The 16,489-nt window shown below is 39.7% G+C and overlaps 1 protein-coding gene and 1 pseudogene across 1 annotated transcript; one reads left to right on the top strand and one right to left on the bottom strand.

Annotated features, from left to right (window-relative positions):
• Nucleotides 1-2,158: 2,158 nt before the first annotated feature.
• LOC128576735 (melanoma-associated antigen B10-like) lies at nucleotides 2,159-3,190 on the bottom strand. Its single transcript, XM_053578978.1, has 2 exons — nucleotides 3,058-3,190; nucleotides 2,159-2,946 (listed from the first exon to the last, which is right to left on the bottom strand). The coding sequence occupies exons 1-2, from the start codon at nucleotides 3,188-3,190 to the stop codon at nucleotides 2,159-2,161; spliced, it is 921 nt and encodes a 306-aa protein (XP_053434953.1).
• A 10,544-nt stretch (nucleotides 3,191-13,734) lies between these two features.
• LOC128577208 (zinc finger protein 69 homolog) lies at nucleotides 13,735-15,226 on the top strand (annotated as a pseudogene).
• Nucleotides 15,227-16,489: the final 1,263 nt, after the last annotated feature.

The raw sequence follows: 16,489 nt of genomic DNA, 5'->3' as shown, positions 1-16,489 counted from the left end.
CTCCAACCAACTGCCCTGTCATACCAACCCAGGGCCCAGCCCATGCTGGCCACTCCCACACCCTCCTCCAACTCACTGCCCACCTTAACCCAAAGCCCAGTCACAACAACCCAGGGCCCAGCCCATGCTGACCACTCCCACACCCTCCTCCAACCCACTGCTCACCTTAACCCACTGCCCAGTCACACCAACCCAGGGCCCAGCCCCTGCTGGCCACTCCCACACCCTCCTCCAACCCACAGCTGACCTTAACCCACTGCCCAGTCACAACACCCCAGGGCCCAGCTCCTGCTAGCCACACCCACACCCTCCTCCAACACACAGCAGACCTTAACCCACTGCCCAGTCACACCAACACAGGGCCCAGCCGATTTGACCACTCCCACACCCTCCTCCAAACCACTGCCTACCTTAACCCACTGCCCAGTCACACCAACCCAGGGACCAGCCAATGCTGGCCACTCCCACACCCTCCTCCAACCCACTGCCCACCTTAACCCACTGCCCAGTCACAACAACCCAGAGCCCAGCCCATGCTGGCCACTCCCACACCCTTCTCCAACCCACTGCCCAGCTTAACACACTCCCCAGTCACACCAACACAGGGCCCAGCCCATTCTGGCCACTCCCACACCCTCCTCCAACCCACTGCCCAGCTTAACCCACTGCCCAGTCACACCAACACAGGGCCCAGCCCCTGCTGGCCACTCCCACACCCTACTCCAACCCACTGCCCACCTTAACCCACTGCCCAGTCACAACAACCCAGGGCCCAGCCCATGCTGGCCACTCCCACACCCTCCTCCAACCCACTGCCCTGTCACACCAACCCAGGGCCCAGCCCATGCTGACCACTCCCACACCCTCTTCCAACCCACAGCTGACCTTAACCCACTGCCCAGTCACAACAACCCAGGGCCCAGCCCATGCTGGCCACTCCCACACCCTCCTCCAACCCACTGCCCAGCTTAACCCACTGCCCAGTCACAACAACCCAGGGCCCAGCCCATGCTGGCCACTCCCACACCTTCCTCCAACCCACTGCCTAGCTTAACCCACTGCCCAGTCACACTAACCCAGGGCCCAGCCCCTGCTGGCCACTCCCACACCCTCCTCCAAACCACTGCCCACCTTAACCCACTGCCCAGTCACACCCAGGGCCTAGGCCATGCTGGCCACTCCCACACCCTACTCCAACCCACAGCCGACCTTAACCCACTTCCCAGTCACACCAACCCAGGGCCCAGCTAATGCTGGCCACTCCCACACCCTCCTCCAACCCACTGCCCAGCTTAACCACTGCCCAGTCACACCAACCCAGGGCCCAGCCCCTGCTGGCCACTCCCACACCTTCCTGCAACCCACAGCTGACCTTAACCCACTGCCCAGTCACTCCCAGGGCCCAGCCGATGCTGGTCACTCCCACACCCTCCTCCAACCCACTGCCCAGCTTAACCCACTGCCCAGTCACACCAACCCAGGGATGGCCACTCCCACATCTTTCTCCCACCGGCTACCCTGGAAACCTACTTCCCATGGAGGGCCTTGAGGTTTTTCAAGGCCCCAAATTGCCTTGCCTCAGGGCATTTATGCTTGACCGCCCTCTTCTGGACCTCCCTTCCACCTCCCTCCACCCCACTCCTTTTCCCTTGCCTTCTATGTCACTAAACACTCTCTAAATAAACCACACAAATCCATGAAAATAACTTTTATTTGATAGAACAACAGAATAGATAAGGGAAGCAAAGAAGTCACAATCTTTTCCATTTTTTTCTATTTCTTTATTGCAACTATTTTACTGCTGTTTTATTTCACATTTCTAAGGAAAAGCCTATTCTAGTGCCATGTTTTCTTGTTCCAGATCACTAAATAATATGGAAGATTTCCCAATTTATTTTATATCATAGCACAATTCTTAACTACTAAGTCTCATAAACAACATCAAATATGTAACCAATATTATTCATACACTTAGATTCTAAAGGTAATTAAACATATTCAATATAAATAACATTTGAAAACTTCCAACAAAAAGGAAAGGTAAATCTTCAAGTTACAGATGTAGAATAAGAACACAGATATAATATATACTTTGTTTCCTCCAACACCACCATATTCTTCCACTACTGAAAAGGTTGAATACTCTCTTCAAACTCCACTAGGGCTGAGAGAAATTGCTGGAATTGCCCCTGGATTGTGCACCGGCTCCGGCACTAGCGATTAACATAGCTGCAAAGCTGGCTCGGGTTCTCGCTTCCTCATCCCTCAAAGCCTCTTCATACAAGGTTGGGAAGGCACTGGGGACCGTGTTATGGATCTTGGCCAAAAACTGCAGGACTTTCATCTTACTGGTTTCTGCGTGAGCTCTGGGACCCCACAGGAATTCATAGCGTGGAGGATCACTGTTGGGCACCTGCCGGTACACCAGGTACTTTTCCCTTACTAAATCTTGGGTGAGGAGCTTCCTGGGATCCCCAAAGACAAAATGCCTTCTTCCATCATATATCTCCATTACATTAAGCACTTCCCAGATAGCATCCTCAGAGGCACAGTTGCCCTTCATGAAGATCACACACAAGACAGTCATTAGGAAGCCAGTCTTGGGCATAATCTCTTCACCACTCAGCCTTGCTTCAGAGCTAGGACCGAATTTGCTGATGAGGGTATAGTGGCGCCTGTTGGAGTCAACTTCCTGCACATCTATGCCAAAGGCCAGCACCATAAGGTCAGAGGCCTTCTTGAGAATCTCATCGAAATGCTTCTTATATTTTTTGGTGACACACTTCAGCATGTCTGCCTTTGTTATGGGCTCTTGCATGTTATACTTGCGCAGCAAAAACTGAACTAACACAATTGCCCTGTTATCTAGAGGTGTGCAGGATGAAAGATCACCTGTGGGTAGTGCCTGGGAGGTACTTGGTCTTTCCCCATCTTGGCTCCTGGCACCTTCATCAAATGTGTGTGAAACACCTGCAGAAGTAGTGGTGGTGGATGGGCCTCTGCCTGGTCTCTTGGATTTTCTACATGAGCCAGCAGCGGAGGAGCCCTGAGGATTGCTACCACAAAGAAGAGAGGAAGAAGTGCAAGGCCCTTCTTCCTCAGCGCCGGGGGCCTGAGCCCCCTGAGCCTCGCCCCGAGTCTGGCGGTGTTTCTCACGGGCACGGACCTTACTCTTGTGCCCCCGCGGCATGATAATTCTGGTTAAGCAGTGTGGGCAGGTAAACAGGTAATGCGGACACCTAGGGGAGGGAGAATGAGACAGCTATGGGCACTTTCAGGAGAGAAAGACTACCTTGGTTTTAACCAAGGCCGCTTAAACAGGTTTCTGTGAGAGCAGTGCTCTAGGAACTCACCCCCCCATACCAAGCGACACCTTCCGGAGACCCCGAGTTGCAAATAAGACCATTCCTCCACCCTTCAGCTGAAAACAGTAAAAGGATTTTAAAGGGGAATGCTCCTCTGTCATAGATTAAGAGTTTTCAGTCCTCGCAAGCACACACATTAGACCAAGACCCCACTTCCCTTCCCCAAAACCCCAACAAAGAAAGAAGAGACTCCGAAGCTTAAAAGCCCTCCCCGGGTCTTCCCACGGCAGACTGAAGGGGCAGTCCGCATCTCTGTGGCCACACCCAGTCAAGTTCCTCCTTTTTATTACATATAAGGCCCGGGATTTTGTCCCTCCGCTAACCTGAATCCGCCGGCTCCCGATCAGTGTTCAGTCCTTGAGACCCCAAGGCAGAAGTAAGGGTGCGTTGCGTTTAACAGCAATGGCTCGGGGCCCCGTGGCGCAAGAGGGTGGGGGCAGGGCTGAAAGGAGCCAGGTTCTGAGTCCTTTGTTCCGGCTGGGGGGATTAGGGAACAATGCAGTTCTAGCTAAGGGTCCTCACCTTGTCTCTCCACATCACCTCTCTCTTCTCACGACCTGAGCTTGCTGTCCTCAGACCAAGGCTCTCATCTCCCTAAGACCCTTGAGGTAGAAGTTGGGAGGGAGGCATTTAATGCTGACAATTCTGCCCTGAGCCTCCCAGGGGTGAAAATCAGGGGTGGGACTCTGCACAGGTTGGGTCCCTGGCTTCTGGAGTAGGTTGTCCTGTCATATCTCAAAGTTGAGTGTGTGTGTGTGTGTGTGTGTGTGTGTGTACGCGCGCGTGCGCAGAATAGGGTATTTTCCTCTTAGCTTCTTCTGTAAAGGCTTTCTTGGTAAATATCAATTCCTTGAAAGCTCTGAGTTGACGGACTACAGGACAAAAGCCATGTGAGCGTTTTTAGAAGTTGGCATTTCCCAAGAAGCAAGGGGCCCAACCTGTACAGAGCCCCAACCCTTTGCAAATCTTACAGAGAACGGGCCAACGTCCCATACTAGGTATTAATACACAGGGGGAAACTACAGCACAAATCAGGGTCTCAAAACAGGTGGTGTAAAGAAAAATGACAGTGGATGACAGAGCCAGTTCACCAGCCAAACTTAAGATTTTCAAGAACTTTCTATTCTAAAAGATCTAGTATACTTTCTAATGGGATGAGGCTGAGCTGCATGATTTTATAAGACCCAGAACTTTTGACATTATTTAACATTGGCCAGCCCAGTCCAGTGACATTATTTTTTGACCCTCATTCATAGTAAGAAATAATACTTACATCTCTGGCCAGGCTTGGGGGCTCACGCCTGTAATCCTATCACTCTGGGAGGCCGAGGCGGGTGGATAGCTTGAGCTCAGGAGTTCAAGACCAGCCTGAGTAAGAGTGAGACCCAGTCTCTGAAAGGAGCCAGGCATTGTGGCCATGCCTTTAGTCCCAGCTACAGCTACTCGGGAGGCTGAGGCAAGAGAATCGCTTGAGCCCAAGAGTTTGAGATTGCTGTCAGCTATGACACTACAGCACTCAATCCCAGGGAGATTGAGTGAGACTCTGTCTCAAAAAATAAAAATATAAAAAAAGAAATGTACTTACATCTCTTAACAAATATGGGTATGTGTACTTTTTCATAAAAGAATGCCTATTCATGTTATGTGTGATGCATTCATTCCATTTCTTCTATTTGATTATAATATATATATTTTTAAAGGTCAATCTTCACCAGAAAAGAGCTTTCAGGTGGCTATTAGCACAGCTTCTGCGATCATGCTGTTTCAAACAACTTAAACTTTTGTGTTGTCCTGATATATTATACCGGGTTACTGGCACACAGGGTCTGAGGTGCCATCTCAGATTCTTTAATGAAACAGTACAAATTCATTGTCCCAAGGCACACTGAAAAGCAGCAAGAACCAAACTTTAGTCCCTTTCCTCCAACCAATTTTGTCACCTGCTTCTGTTGCTACAGGCCTAGCTCTATTTGAGGGTATGCCCCCACCTGTCCATACACAAGAACTAGTTCAACACAGATTTGGTGTCCCTAAGGGATTTCTCCTTTGTGTTGCTTTGATGCTGTTAACATCATTCCCTCATTCTCCCTTCTAGTTTTTCCAGGGTTGATTTGGGGAAAGAGCAGACCAATGCTGGTTGCCATCTTGGATACCACATGTAAGGCAGTGTATTAGTCTGCTCAGGCTGCCATAATAAAATAATACAGACTGTTTGACTTCAACAACAACAACAACAACAAATGTTTTTTGCATGGTTCTGGAGGTTAGAAGTTCAAGATCAAGTTGTCAGCAGGGTTGGTTTCCCATGAGAGCCCTCTTCCTGGCTTGCAGACAGCTGTCTTCTCGCTGTGTCCTTATCTGGCCTCTTCTCTGTATGCATATGTAAAGAGATCTCTTGTTTCTCTGTCTCTTCTTATAAGGACACCAGTATTCTTAGATTAGGGACTCACCCTTATAACATTATTTAACTTTAACTACCTCCCTAACTGTGCTATTTCCAAATAAAATCACTTGGAGGTTAAGGCTTCAGCTTATGAATTTCCGGGAGGACACAATTCAGTCCACAGCAGGCAGTAAATCTGTAAATAATTTAAGGGGAGTAGACATATTTAAAATATTACTTTCTCCATGAATAAACATAATGTACTGATTTATTTGGGACTTCTTTTCCCCAAGTCTTATTTTTATAGTTGCTTCTAAAAAAGACTGCGTACATCTTTGTCAGGTTTCTTTTAGGTAAATTTGGAATATTTGTTGCTTTTGTGATTGGTATATTTTCTATTATTTGTCCTTATTAGTTACTGATTTGGGGTGGCTAGGCTCCTGAGTTTGCTATGATGCTTCACAGCTTTGTGAAGTCTTTAATTAATTTGAGTATTTTTTTGTACTAGTTCCTGTGGATTTTCTAATTAGAGAAGCATATTGTCACCATTTGTTATCTCTGTCTTTTCAGTATGTCTACTTTTTATTTTTTTATATATTTATTGCTCTGGTTATATATTCCAGTCCAATTTTAAACAGTAGAGGTGGAAGTATGCATCTTTTTGGTCCCGATTTTAACGGAGATGGTTCTAACATTTCACATTTATATAAATTTTCTATAGATTTTAGGAAATGGAAACTATCTTCTAAGGTTATTTTGCTAATTTTTTTATTTTTTATTTTTTTACTGTGAGTGGGTGTTAAATATTTTTTCAAAGATTTTTTCTGCACTCCTGAAAAATGATCAAATGCCTTTTCTTTTCTATCCATGTAGAGAAATTCCAATTGACAGTTTTTTCTATTGTTATACCATCTTTCCTTTTTTTGGACATAGTCTACTTACTCACTGCTACATTGAAGATGATATGAATTTATTTAGAATAGATGCCTCTATGTGAATGAGATGGGCTCAAGTGATCGTTTCTTGAAGTGTCCTTATTTGGTCTTTGTACTTGTTAAGATGAGTTTTATAATGCCTCATCTTTTTGTGTGGCTTGGAAGAGTTCATTTAAGATGGCAATTACTGTTACCCTTATTATTTGATGAAACTAGCCTCCAAAACTAGCTGGTTCTAGAATATTTTGGAGAGACTGGAACTTAGGCTAAAGTTTCAGTTTGAATTGTTTAACTGACATTTTCTTCTCTTGTTTAGAACAATCGGGTCCAAACAAATTGTAATGTAATTGGAAAGTTGTATTTTTTAAAAAATTGGTCCATTTAATTTTGAATTTCAAATTTAAAGACATTTATAAAAAATGTTTCGTTAAAAAAGTGTCACATGTCTACAATAGTACAGAGAAAAGTATAATCAACCCACTATACTTGAAACTCAGCATTAACAATCATTAATAGAGTTAAAAGATGGATCAGATTAAGATTTATTGGGGTTTTGCTTGTTTGTTAGCAAAGCCACTGAAGGAGTGATACTGTATACTTTCACTAGGAGGAATATAACATTTGTGTTTCTTCCTTTATGCTGATGTTGGCCGTTATTGATAATCATAATTTTTGTTTAATAATTCATTAGGAGCTGTAGGAAAGTGATTACTAATGATATCATTTCTTCTGAATTTATTAACTGAAATACTTCTATAGGTAGAAACTTTCCTTCTTGGTCCACCATTTGGTTATGCTGGGCTCATGATAAAATACATTCATGGTGTTTTCTTATATTAAATCTCTTTTGCTCCTGTATTTTGTAGAATTTTTTAACATCTCTTATTTCTACTGTTTTCTTTTGTAATTAATAGTATTTACAGAAATTATATATTTTATAATTCTTTCTCAATAACTAGATTTGGTTAGTTGACTTTGCTATTTTCTATTTCCTTGTTTCCAAATTGATTTTCATTATTTATTACCTTCTACTTCTGAAGGCTTAATATTCTGTTTATTCTCTGCCTTATTGAATTCCATGGATTCCTTCTTAATAACATCATTTGGGCTATAACTCACAGGTAGTGCTTTAGAGATTTATATGTATGAGGTATACTTTAAATGACTTCAAAGAGGGGAATTGAAATGTTCCTAACAGAAAGAAATGTATGCTTAACATTTTTACAACTTAAATGTATCTATGTCAAATGCTAAGAAAACAATGTATATAGATGTAATTGACCACATATAACAGTCAAGAATTGACCAAAGAACTAAAACTTTTCTCTGCACATATGTTTAAGCCAGAAAGAATTTAATGTAGTAAATTTATTACTCATAGGATGGAAAAGCAACTCAGAAAGAAAACTTAATACTTGGTAACTTGAGGATATTACTCCTATCTTTATGTGAAACTTGATAATCTGACTTTAAAATTTAAATTCACATGTAAACGGTTAAATATACCCCCAAAAGATGAATAAAATGGAAGATATAGCCCATCAGATAGTAATAATTATTGCAAAGGTATAATAATTAAGAATTTGTGGTATGTTTGAATGATAGATAAAATAGACCAATGGAATTGAGTAGAAAATAACTAAACAGACCATTTATATAGTGATCCCTAAATTATAAAAAGTGCTACTCACTGCAGAGGAATGGAGGAAGTTAATATTGTAATAAAAATGCAACTGTAAGTTATGGCAATAAAAATGGTGAAGTAGGGAGCTCCACAGAAACACATAAAAATAAGCAAAAACCTGCCAGAATAAACTTTTGTGAAACTCTGGAAGATAATCAATGGTTTATAGCAATCAAGGGATTGCTTAATCAAGACAAAGACTACTTAAATACACTGTTTAAGGATAGCTCTGTCAAAACATGAGGTGACCACAGCTATGCAACTCAGCCTTCATAGATCATACACAAAAATAATATATTCTTTAAAAATAGTTTAGAAAAGCCACCAAAGAAACAAACAAGTACAACCTACAACAAGCAGTAACTACCATCACTGAGGAGGGGTAAGAATATGATTCCTAGTTACCATGTTATAGTATTTTAAGTGTCCAGTTTTCAACAAAAAAAGGATGCAAGAAGCCAGAAAACATGGCCTATTCATCGAAGGAAAAAAATTAGCAGAAATTATCCTTTAGGAAGCACAGACATTTGACATACTAGGCAAAGGTTTTAAGTCAACTGTCTTAAATATATTCAATGAACAAAATAAAATCATGGCCAAAGAAATCAAAGAAACTAGGAGAGAGACATCTCAACAAATTCCATCTCAATAAAGAGATGAAAATTACAAAAAGAACCAAATAGAAACTCTGGAGTGAAAAGTACAAAACTGAAATTTAAAAATTCAGTAGAGGGTTTCAACAGTAAATTTAAGCATGCAAAAGGAAGAATCAGAAAACTGAATGACAGGGCAATAAAAATGACTTAATCTGAGGAGCATGCCAAGAAAAGCATAAGAAAAATAAAAGGGGCTTAGGGGAACTTTGGAACATCATCAACATATGCTACCATATGCATTATGTAAGTATCAGAAGGAAGACAGAGAGACAAAATGGCAAAAAAAAAGAAAAGAAAGAAAGAAAACTCTGAAGAAATAATAGCCAAAAATTCCCAAATATGAAAGACATGAATGTAAACATACAAGAATCTCAGTGGTAGACTCAAAAAAGTCCCTGTCAGAATAGACTATAATCAATCCAATGAAAGCTAAAAATAAAGGAATAATCTTTAACACAGGCGATCCTTTTAACTCATCTGTTTAAAAGGATCTTTAATAAAATTAACAGCTTATTTCAAATAAGGAACCATAGAGGCTAGAAGATAATTGTATTATATATTTAAAGTACTTAAATAAAAAAGAAAGAAAGAAAGGAAAAAAGTACCAACCAAAATTTTTGTGATAGGCAAAACTATCCTTCCAAAATGATAGCATAATTAAAACATTCCCAGACAAACAAAAGCTAAGAGAGTTTGTTGCTACAATACTTGCTAAAGGAAGTTGAGCAAGTTGAAACCAAAGGGTATTATTATATGAAAAACCCTACGAAGAAAGATAGATCACTGATAAATTCAACTATATAGGTAAATATAAAAGCCAGCATTATTGCATTTGGGGTATATAATTCTTCTTTTCTATATGATTTTTAAAAACAAGTGAATAAAATAGTAATTATAAATCTCTCTTAAAGAACACACAAAATATAAATGTAATTTCCAAAAAGAAAACTATAAACTAATATCCTTTATTACTACAGATTCAAAAATTCTCAACAAAATATTAGCAAATAAAATAAAACAGTGCATTAAAAGGGTTATACACCATAACCAACGGGGATTTATCCCAGTAATGCAAGGATTCTTCAACATAAGAAAATCAGTCAATGAAAATATACCACATTAATAGAACAAAGGGGAAAAAATATGATCGTCTAACTAGATGCAGATGAAGCATTTGACAAAATTCAACATCTCTCATGATTAAAAAACACCCAGAAAACTAGGATTAGAAGGGAATTTATATTTAAAAAAACCCACAGATATCATCATATTTAATGGTGAAAGACTGAAAGCCTACCCCTTATGATCAGAATCAAGATAAGGATGTAGGCTTCACCTTTAATATTTAACGTTTTACTGGTGGTCCTAGCCAGAACAATTAAGCAATAAGTGAAAGGGATCCAAATTCCCTATTGGAATATAATTCACAAAACTGTATCTATTTATAGATAGCATGATTCTATATATAGAAAATCCCATAGTTTCCACGGGGGGGGGGGGGGGGGACTAAAGATAGCGAATGAATTCAGCAAAGTTTCAAGGTATAAAGCCAACATACACAAATCAACACCAGAAATGAATAAGCTAAAGAAATTAAGACAACAATTTCATTTCCAATAGCATCCCCCCCAAATATAACTAGAAATAAATTTATGAAAGAGGTGTAAAAAAAAAAAAAAACTTGTACACTGGAAAAAATACAAAACATTGCTGAAAAAAATGAAAGAGTACCCAAATTAATTAAATGACACCTCATGTTCATGGATTGGAAGACTTCATTTTGGCAGGATGGTAATATTCTCCATAGTAGTTTACAAAACGCAATTCAATACCTATCAAAGTTATAATTATCATTTTTTAACAAATGAAAAGTCTGATCATCAAATTCATATGAATATGCAGGTGGTTCCCAATAGCTAATACAATACTGAAAACCAAAAATAAAGTTAGAGAACTAACATTTTCCAATTTGAAAACTTACTACAAAATTACTGGCAATCAAAACAGTAGTACTGGTATCCGTACAGATAAACAGAACAACAGAATAGAATTGAGAGTCCAGAAATAAACACAATTTATTTTTAACATGGCTACCAACACCTTTGAATGTGGAAACAATAACTTTTTTCAACCAATGGTACTTGGATAACTGGATAACCACATGCAAAGAATAAAATTGGACCTCCACTTTATTCCATATACAAAGTTTAACTCAAAAGGATAAATGACCCAAATACAAGAACTAAAATTACAAAACTATTTTAAAACTATTAGAAAAAAAACAGTAGTAAATCCACATGACCTAAGATTGTGTGATGGAATATTTGAGTAAACATCCAAGTACAAGCGATAACAAAAAATAATACGTTAGTGAGAGTTAATAAAATTTTTTTTGAAGCAAACTCTTATGTGCATCAAAGGACAGTATCAATAATGTGAAAAAGTAATCCACAGAATGAAGAATAATATTTTTAAGTCATACATATCTGATACTGGTTTAATACACAGACTATAGAAAGGACTCTTTCAATTCAAAGACAAAAAGAAAAACAATCGAATGAAGAACGCATGACAGACTTGAATAGACAACTGTCTAAAGAAGATATGGAAATAATCACTAAAAACATGAAAAGATTTTCAACATTATTGGCCATTAAAGAAATGAAAATCAAAATCACAATGAGTATTACTTTATACTCACTGGAATGGCTTTAATTTTTTAAAGGGTGAATAACAAGTGCTAGAAAGGATATGGATAAGTAGGAACACTTGTACATTGCTGGTGGAAATTTTAAAAGTGTAGCTACTATGAAAGACATTCTTGTGTCAAAAGTTAGACATAAAATTGTCAAATGACCTGGCAATTCCACTCTTACGCATATACTCACAGGGACTATATAAAAATATTGATAGCAGCATTATTCACAACAGCCAAAAAGTGGAAATAACCCATATGTCTAGAAGGATAAAGGGATAGACAAAGTGTGGCATATATAAATAATGGAATATTATTCAGCCATAAAAATAAATGAAGTATGACACATGCTTCAATATGGACTAACCTCAGTAACATAATAAGTGAAAGAAGCCAGAAACAAAAAGTCACATAACATATGAATTTTTATATTATACCTCCAGAACAGGCAAATCCATAAAGAGAAAATAGATTAGTGGCTATTAGGGGATGGGGGAGGAAGGATGCAAAATGATTATTTAATCGATAAAGGGTGTTTTCCTGTGATGAGGAAAATATTTGAAAATAAAAGGAGATAGTGGTTGCACAACATTGTAAATACACTAAATTCCACAAAAATTTTACATGTTAAAATGTAATACGTTATATATTATGTGAATTAAATCTCAGTATAAAAACGGACTAGTGTTATCAGTGTTAACAATGCTTTTATCATTGTCTAATGTGGTTCTCAATACATACACCAGTAGTACGTATTTAAAGCAAGTGTACCCGGTAGGTGGCGCGCGCAGCTTTCCCGGAGAGGGCGGGGCCCCGGCTGGACATGAGGAGCCCCGGGGAAGACATGCTTGCACGCAGCCCCCAGTGCCCGCACGCGGTGGGCTCGACCTGGGAACCGCCAGTGCCAGGGCGAGGGTGCCCCGTGGTGCGGGCGACACCAGAGAGAGCGTGTGAAGGGCTGAGGCAGTGCGAGACACGTGGCCGCAGCCTAGAAGGCCAGAGGCCAGATGGGCTTGGCCCCTGTCGCCAGCCCTAGCATTAGAGCAATGGCCAGCGAGGTGCCTCCTCCCCCGGGTCTACAAAAAAACAGTTTAGGGGCTCGGCACCCACAGTTCAGTGATTAAGGGCACCTGCCACATACACTGAGCTGGAGGTTCGAACCCAGCCTGTGCCTGCTAAACAACAATGACAACTGCGACAACAACAAAAATAGCCGGGCGTTGTGGCGGGCGCCTGCAGTCCCAGCTACTTGGGAGGCTGAGGCAAGAGAATTACTTAAGCCCAAGAGTTTGAGGTTGCTGTGAGCTGTGACGTTACAGCACTCTACCGAGGTGGACATAGTGAGACTCTGTCTCAAAATAAATACATACATACATACATAAATAAATAGAAATAAAAAATAAACCAGTTTAGGGCACCCCTCATTCTTGCCCCCAAATCTCCACTTCTTGGGCGTGGCCGAGAAAGTCCACCCACGCTAGGAGGGCTCTTGCTGGGAATTTGGAAAAGACCCTCATCCAGTCTGGAGGTTCTCTGGGCTTCCGAAGAAAAACTACTTAAACCCTGGATGAATTTTGGAGAATGAATGCATTGAGTGAAATGTGGCCTATATCTACAAGGCTAGGATAGAACCAAATCTCTTACCATGCTGTCCATCTTTGCAGCTGAAAACTCTAAAACCAGCTAGCTCACTTCCGAATCTGTGGTCCTGTGTTCATGGCCGATCTGAGTATTGAGGCACTACTCAAACCTACTCAGCTGGCTGCCTCCCAAGGAAACCAATTCTTAATTTAGCATAGTTGTTAAAGTCACCAGCAGCCTCCAGCAGCACCAGATCCTGGTGCTGCAGAGACACAAGCTTCAATCTCAAGGACATTCACAGCTCTTTTCCTAAGGAGCCCAAGTCTTGAGAACAGGTCATTTGTGATCTGAGGAGGACCACACAACCATGAAGTCTCTGATCAGAGATTCTGGAAATTTCCTCACCGGAATGGACAAGCTCAGGAGGGCATCCTCATGCCACAGCAGGTCCTGAACACCCTGCCCACTAAAGCCAGCACCTGGGTGAAATTGCACCATTCAAAGAAGGCCGAGGAGCGGGCACCTCAGGGGGAAGATGTGACCAAAATCTTTGAAGGAGAAGTTCTGCTGCATCAGGATGTTGATGTGACCCGAGGAGAAAATTTAGAGAATGAAATGACCTCTGTACCCCCAGCATCAGAATACCAAGAACTGTTGACTTTCAATGACATATCTACTGACTTCACCCAAGATGAGTGGGGGCAACTGGCCCTTGCTCACCAGGATCTGTATTGAGAGGTGATGCTAGAGAACTACAGGAACTTGGTGTCAGTAGGATATCAACTTCCTAAACCTAGTGTGATTTCCCAGTTGAAGAAAGGAGAAGAACCATGGATGATAGAGAAAGAAGGCCCAGAAGATCCCAGTTCAGATTTGAAGACTAAAAGAGAAACCAATGAGTCAACTGCAAAGAATTCTATTTCACAAGAACAATTATATCATGGCATTTTGATGGAAAGGGTCATGAAAGATATCATTTATTCCACATTGAGAAAAGTCTCCAAATGTGATGATGTGTTATAAAGGCACCAGCAAACTTGTGTGAGATATATGATACAAACCACCTTGACCCATAAGAAGAGAGGCCAAAAAACTAACAAATTTGGGGAAAATATCATTGTGAGTTCAAATGTTATTACAGAACGGAGGCATAATAAATGTGACACACCTAGAAAGAAGAACAAATGCAAATTAGATTTGAAAACCAAAAACCTATGAATGTAATATATGTAAAAAATATCTTCAAACAACCCATTCACCTTACTGAACACATGAGAATTCATACTGGTGAGAAACCTTTCAGATGTAAAGAATGTGGAAGGGCCTTTAGTCAAAGTGCAACACTTAGTACACACCAGAGAATTCATACTGGTGAGAAACCCTTTGAATACAAGGAGTGCTGCAAAGTCTTCAGACATCGCTCATCATTTAATCGGCATTATAGAACTCACACTGGGGAGAAACCCTACCTGTGTGATAAGTGTCAGAAAGCTTTCAGCCAGAACATTAGTTTGATTGAACATTTGAGGACTCATTCTGGAGAGAAACCTTTCACTTGCAATAAATGTGGAAAAATCTTGAAGCCCTGTGCATGCACTGCATGTTGTAAAACCTTTGTTCATAGAGCATATCTAACACATAACCAGAGAATCCATACTGGGGAAAGATCCTACAAATGTAAGGAATGTGGGAAAGACTTTAGGCAGAGGATATACCTTAGCAACCATAAAACTGTTCATTTCAGAGTGAAGCCATATGAATACAACTGCTGTGGAAAAGCCTACAAGCATGACTGATCTTTTAAAAAAAACATCAGAGACATCACGCTGGAGAAAAACCTTATGAATGTAATGAATGTGGAAAAGCCTTCAGCCATAATTCATCACTTAGTTGACACCATGAAATATACAGAAGAAATGCCTTCTGAAATAATGTGTAGAAAGAGATATTTGACATGAGAAAAAAAGCCAATTTTAAATCAGTGATTGTATGCTTTAAACTTTTAAGATGTAAATACATTCAAGGAATTGATGTAATGATGACAACTTTACAAAAAAACAAAATATAAAATGAAATAAAACGAGTGTACCATGAAGCAGGGAAAATAAAAGAACCTAATAGGGAGTGAGCAAGTTACGTATGAATATTGTAATTACTAAGCCCCCACTAAAATTTGTAAAAGAAATATATCCAAAATGTTCTTTATCTCAATTAACTTTTAATATTTATATTACATTTATTCAAGTTACAAAATTCATGTAAACACAGAAAAGCAAGAAATGGGAAGCAGGAAAATAAAAGGGAGGAAACAAACAGAAAACAGATTTTAAAATGGAGATGTATTAATTATTACATTCAATCTTGGTCAAATCACACCTGTTAAAGGAGGCTGGTAAAACTGATAAATCTCCACGACAAAAACCAGATGTCATCTACAAAATCTCACATAAAATTTGATGATACATATAGATTAAAAGTAAAAGGATGGGGAAATGCATACCATTCAAATCCAGGAAAAAACAGATTGTCTCTATTAATATCAGAAATGTAGATTTCAGAAACAATGAAAATACTCTTGATAAAGGAAAACATTAAATAATATTAAAAAATCAATTCACTAAGAAGATTTAATAATTTTAAATGTGCATGCACCTAAAGCAGGGTTTCAAAATATCTAAAACAAAAACTGACAGGACTAAGAGGAGAAATAAACAAATCCGTGATTGTGATCTGTAATACCTGTGTCTTAAGAATCATAAAAACTCCTAGAAAGGAAATTATATAAGATACAGAACTGAATAACATTATCAAACAGGACCTAGTTCAAACTTATAAAACACTTGACCTAATAACAGAAAAATATGCATGGTTTTTATGTATATGGAACATTCACTAAGATCAACCACTTACTGGGCCATAAACATGTCTTTAAAAAGTAAAATAGTTAAAATTGTACTAAGTATGTTCTCTTACCCAAATGGAATTAAACTAGAAATTAATACCAGAACCATACCAGAAAAATTTCCAAATAGTTAAAAATTAAGCAACATACTTAAATACATATTCAATTAAGTGAACAGGAAAATAAAAATGCTCAAAATGTGTGGAATACAACTAAAGGAATGCATTAGGTAAACATATTATATCAATAAGTGTTTATGCTAGAAAAAATAAACGTCTCAAATAAATA

Source organism: Nycticebus coucang, chromosome X (genome assembly GCF_027406575.1).
Source record: "Nycticebus coucang isolate mNycCou1 chromosome X, mNycCou1.pri, whole genome shotgun sequence".
NCBI lineage: Eukaryota > Metazoa > Chordata > Mammalia > Primates > Lorisidae > Nycticebus > Nycticebus coucang.
The sequence above is the reverse complement of the archived record's forward strand: the minus strand, read 5'-3'. Positions and strand labels throughout refer to the sequence as shown.

Coding starts and splice junctions, on each gene's coding strand:
- LOC128576735 (XM_053578978.1), bottom strand. CDS start 3,190: ATGCCGCGGGGGCACAAGAGTAAGGTCCGTGCCCGTGAGAAACACCGC. Junction 2,947..3,057: donor TTCCTCTCTTCTTTGTGGTA/GCAATCCTCAGG, acceptor CATTTGATGAAG/GTGCCAGGAGCCAAGATGGG.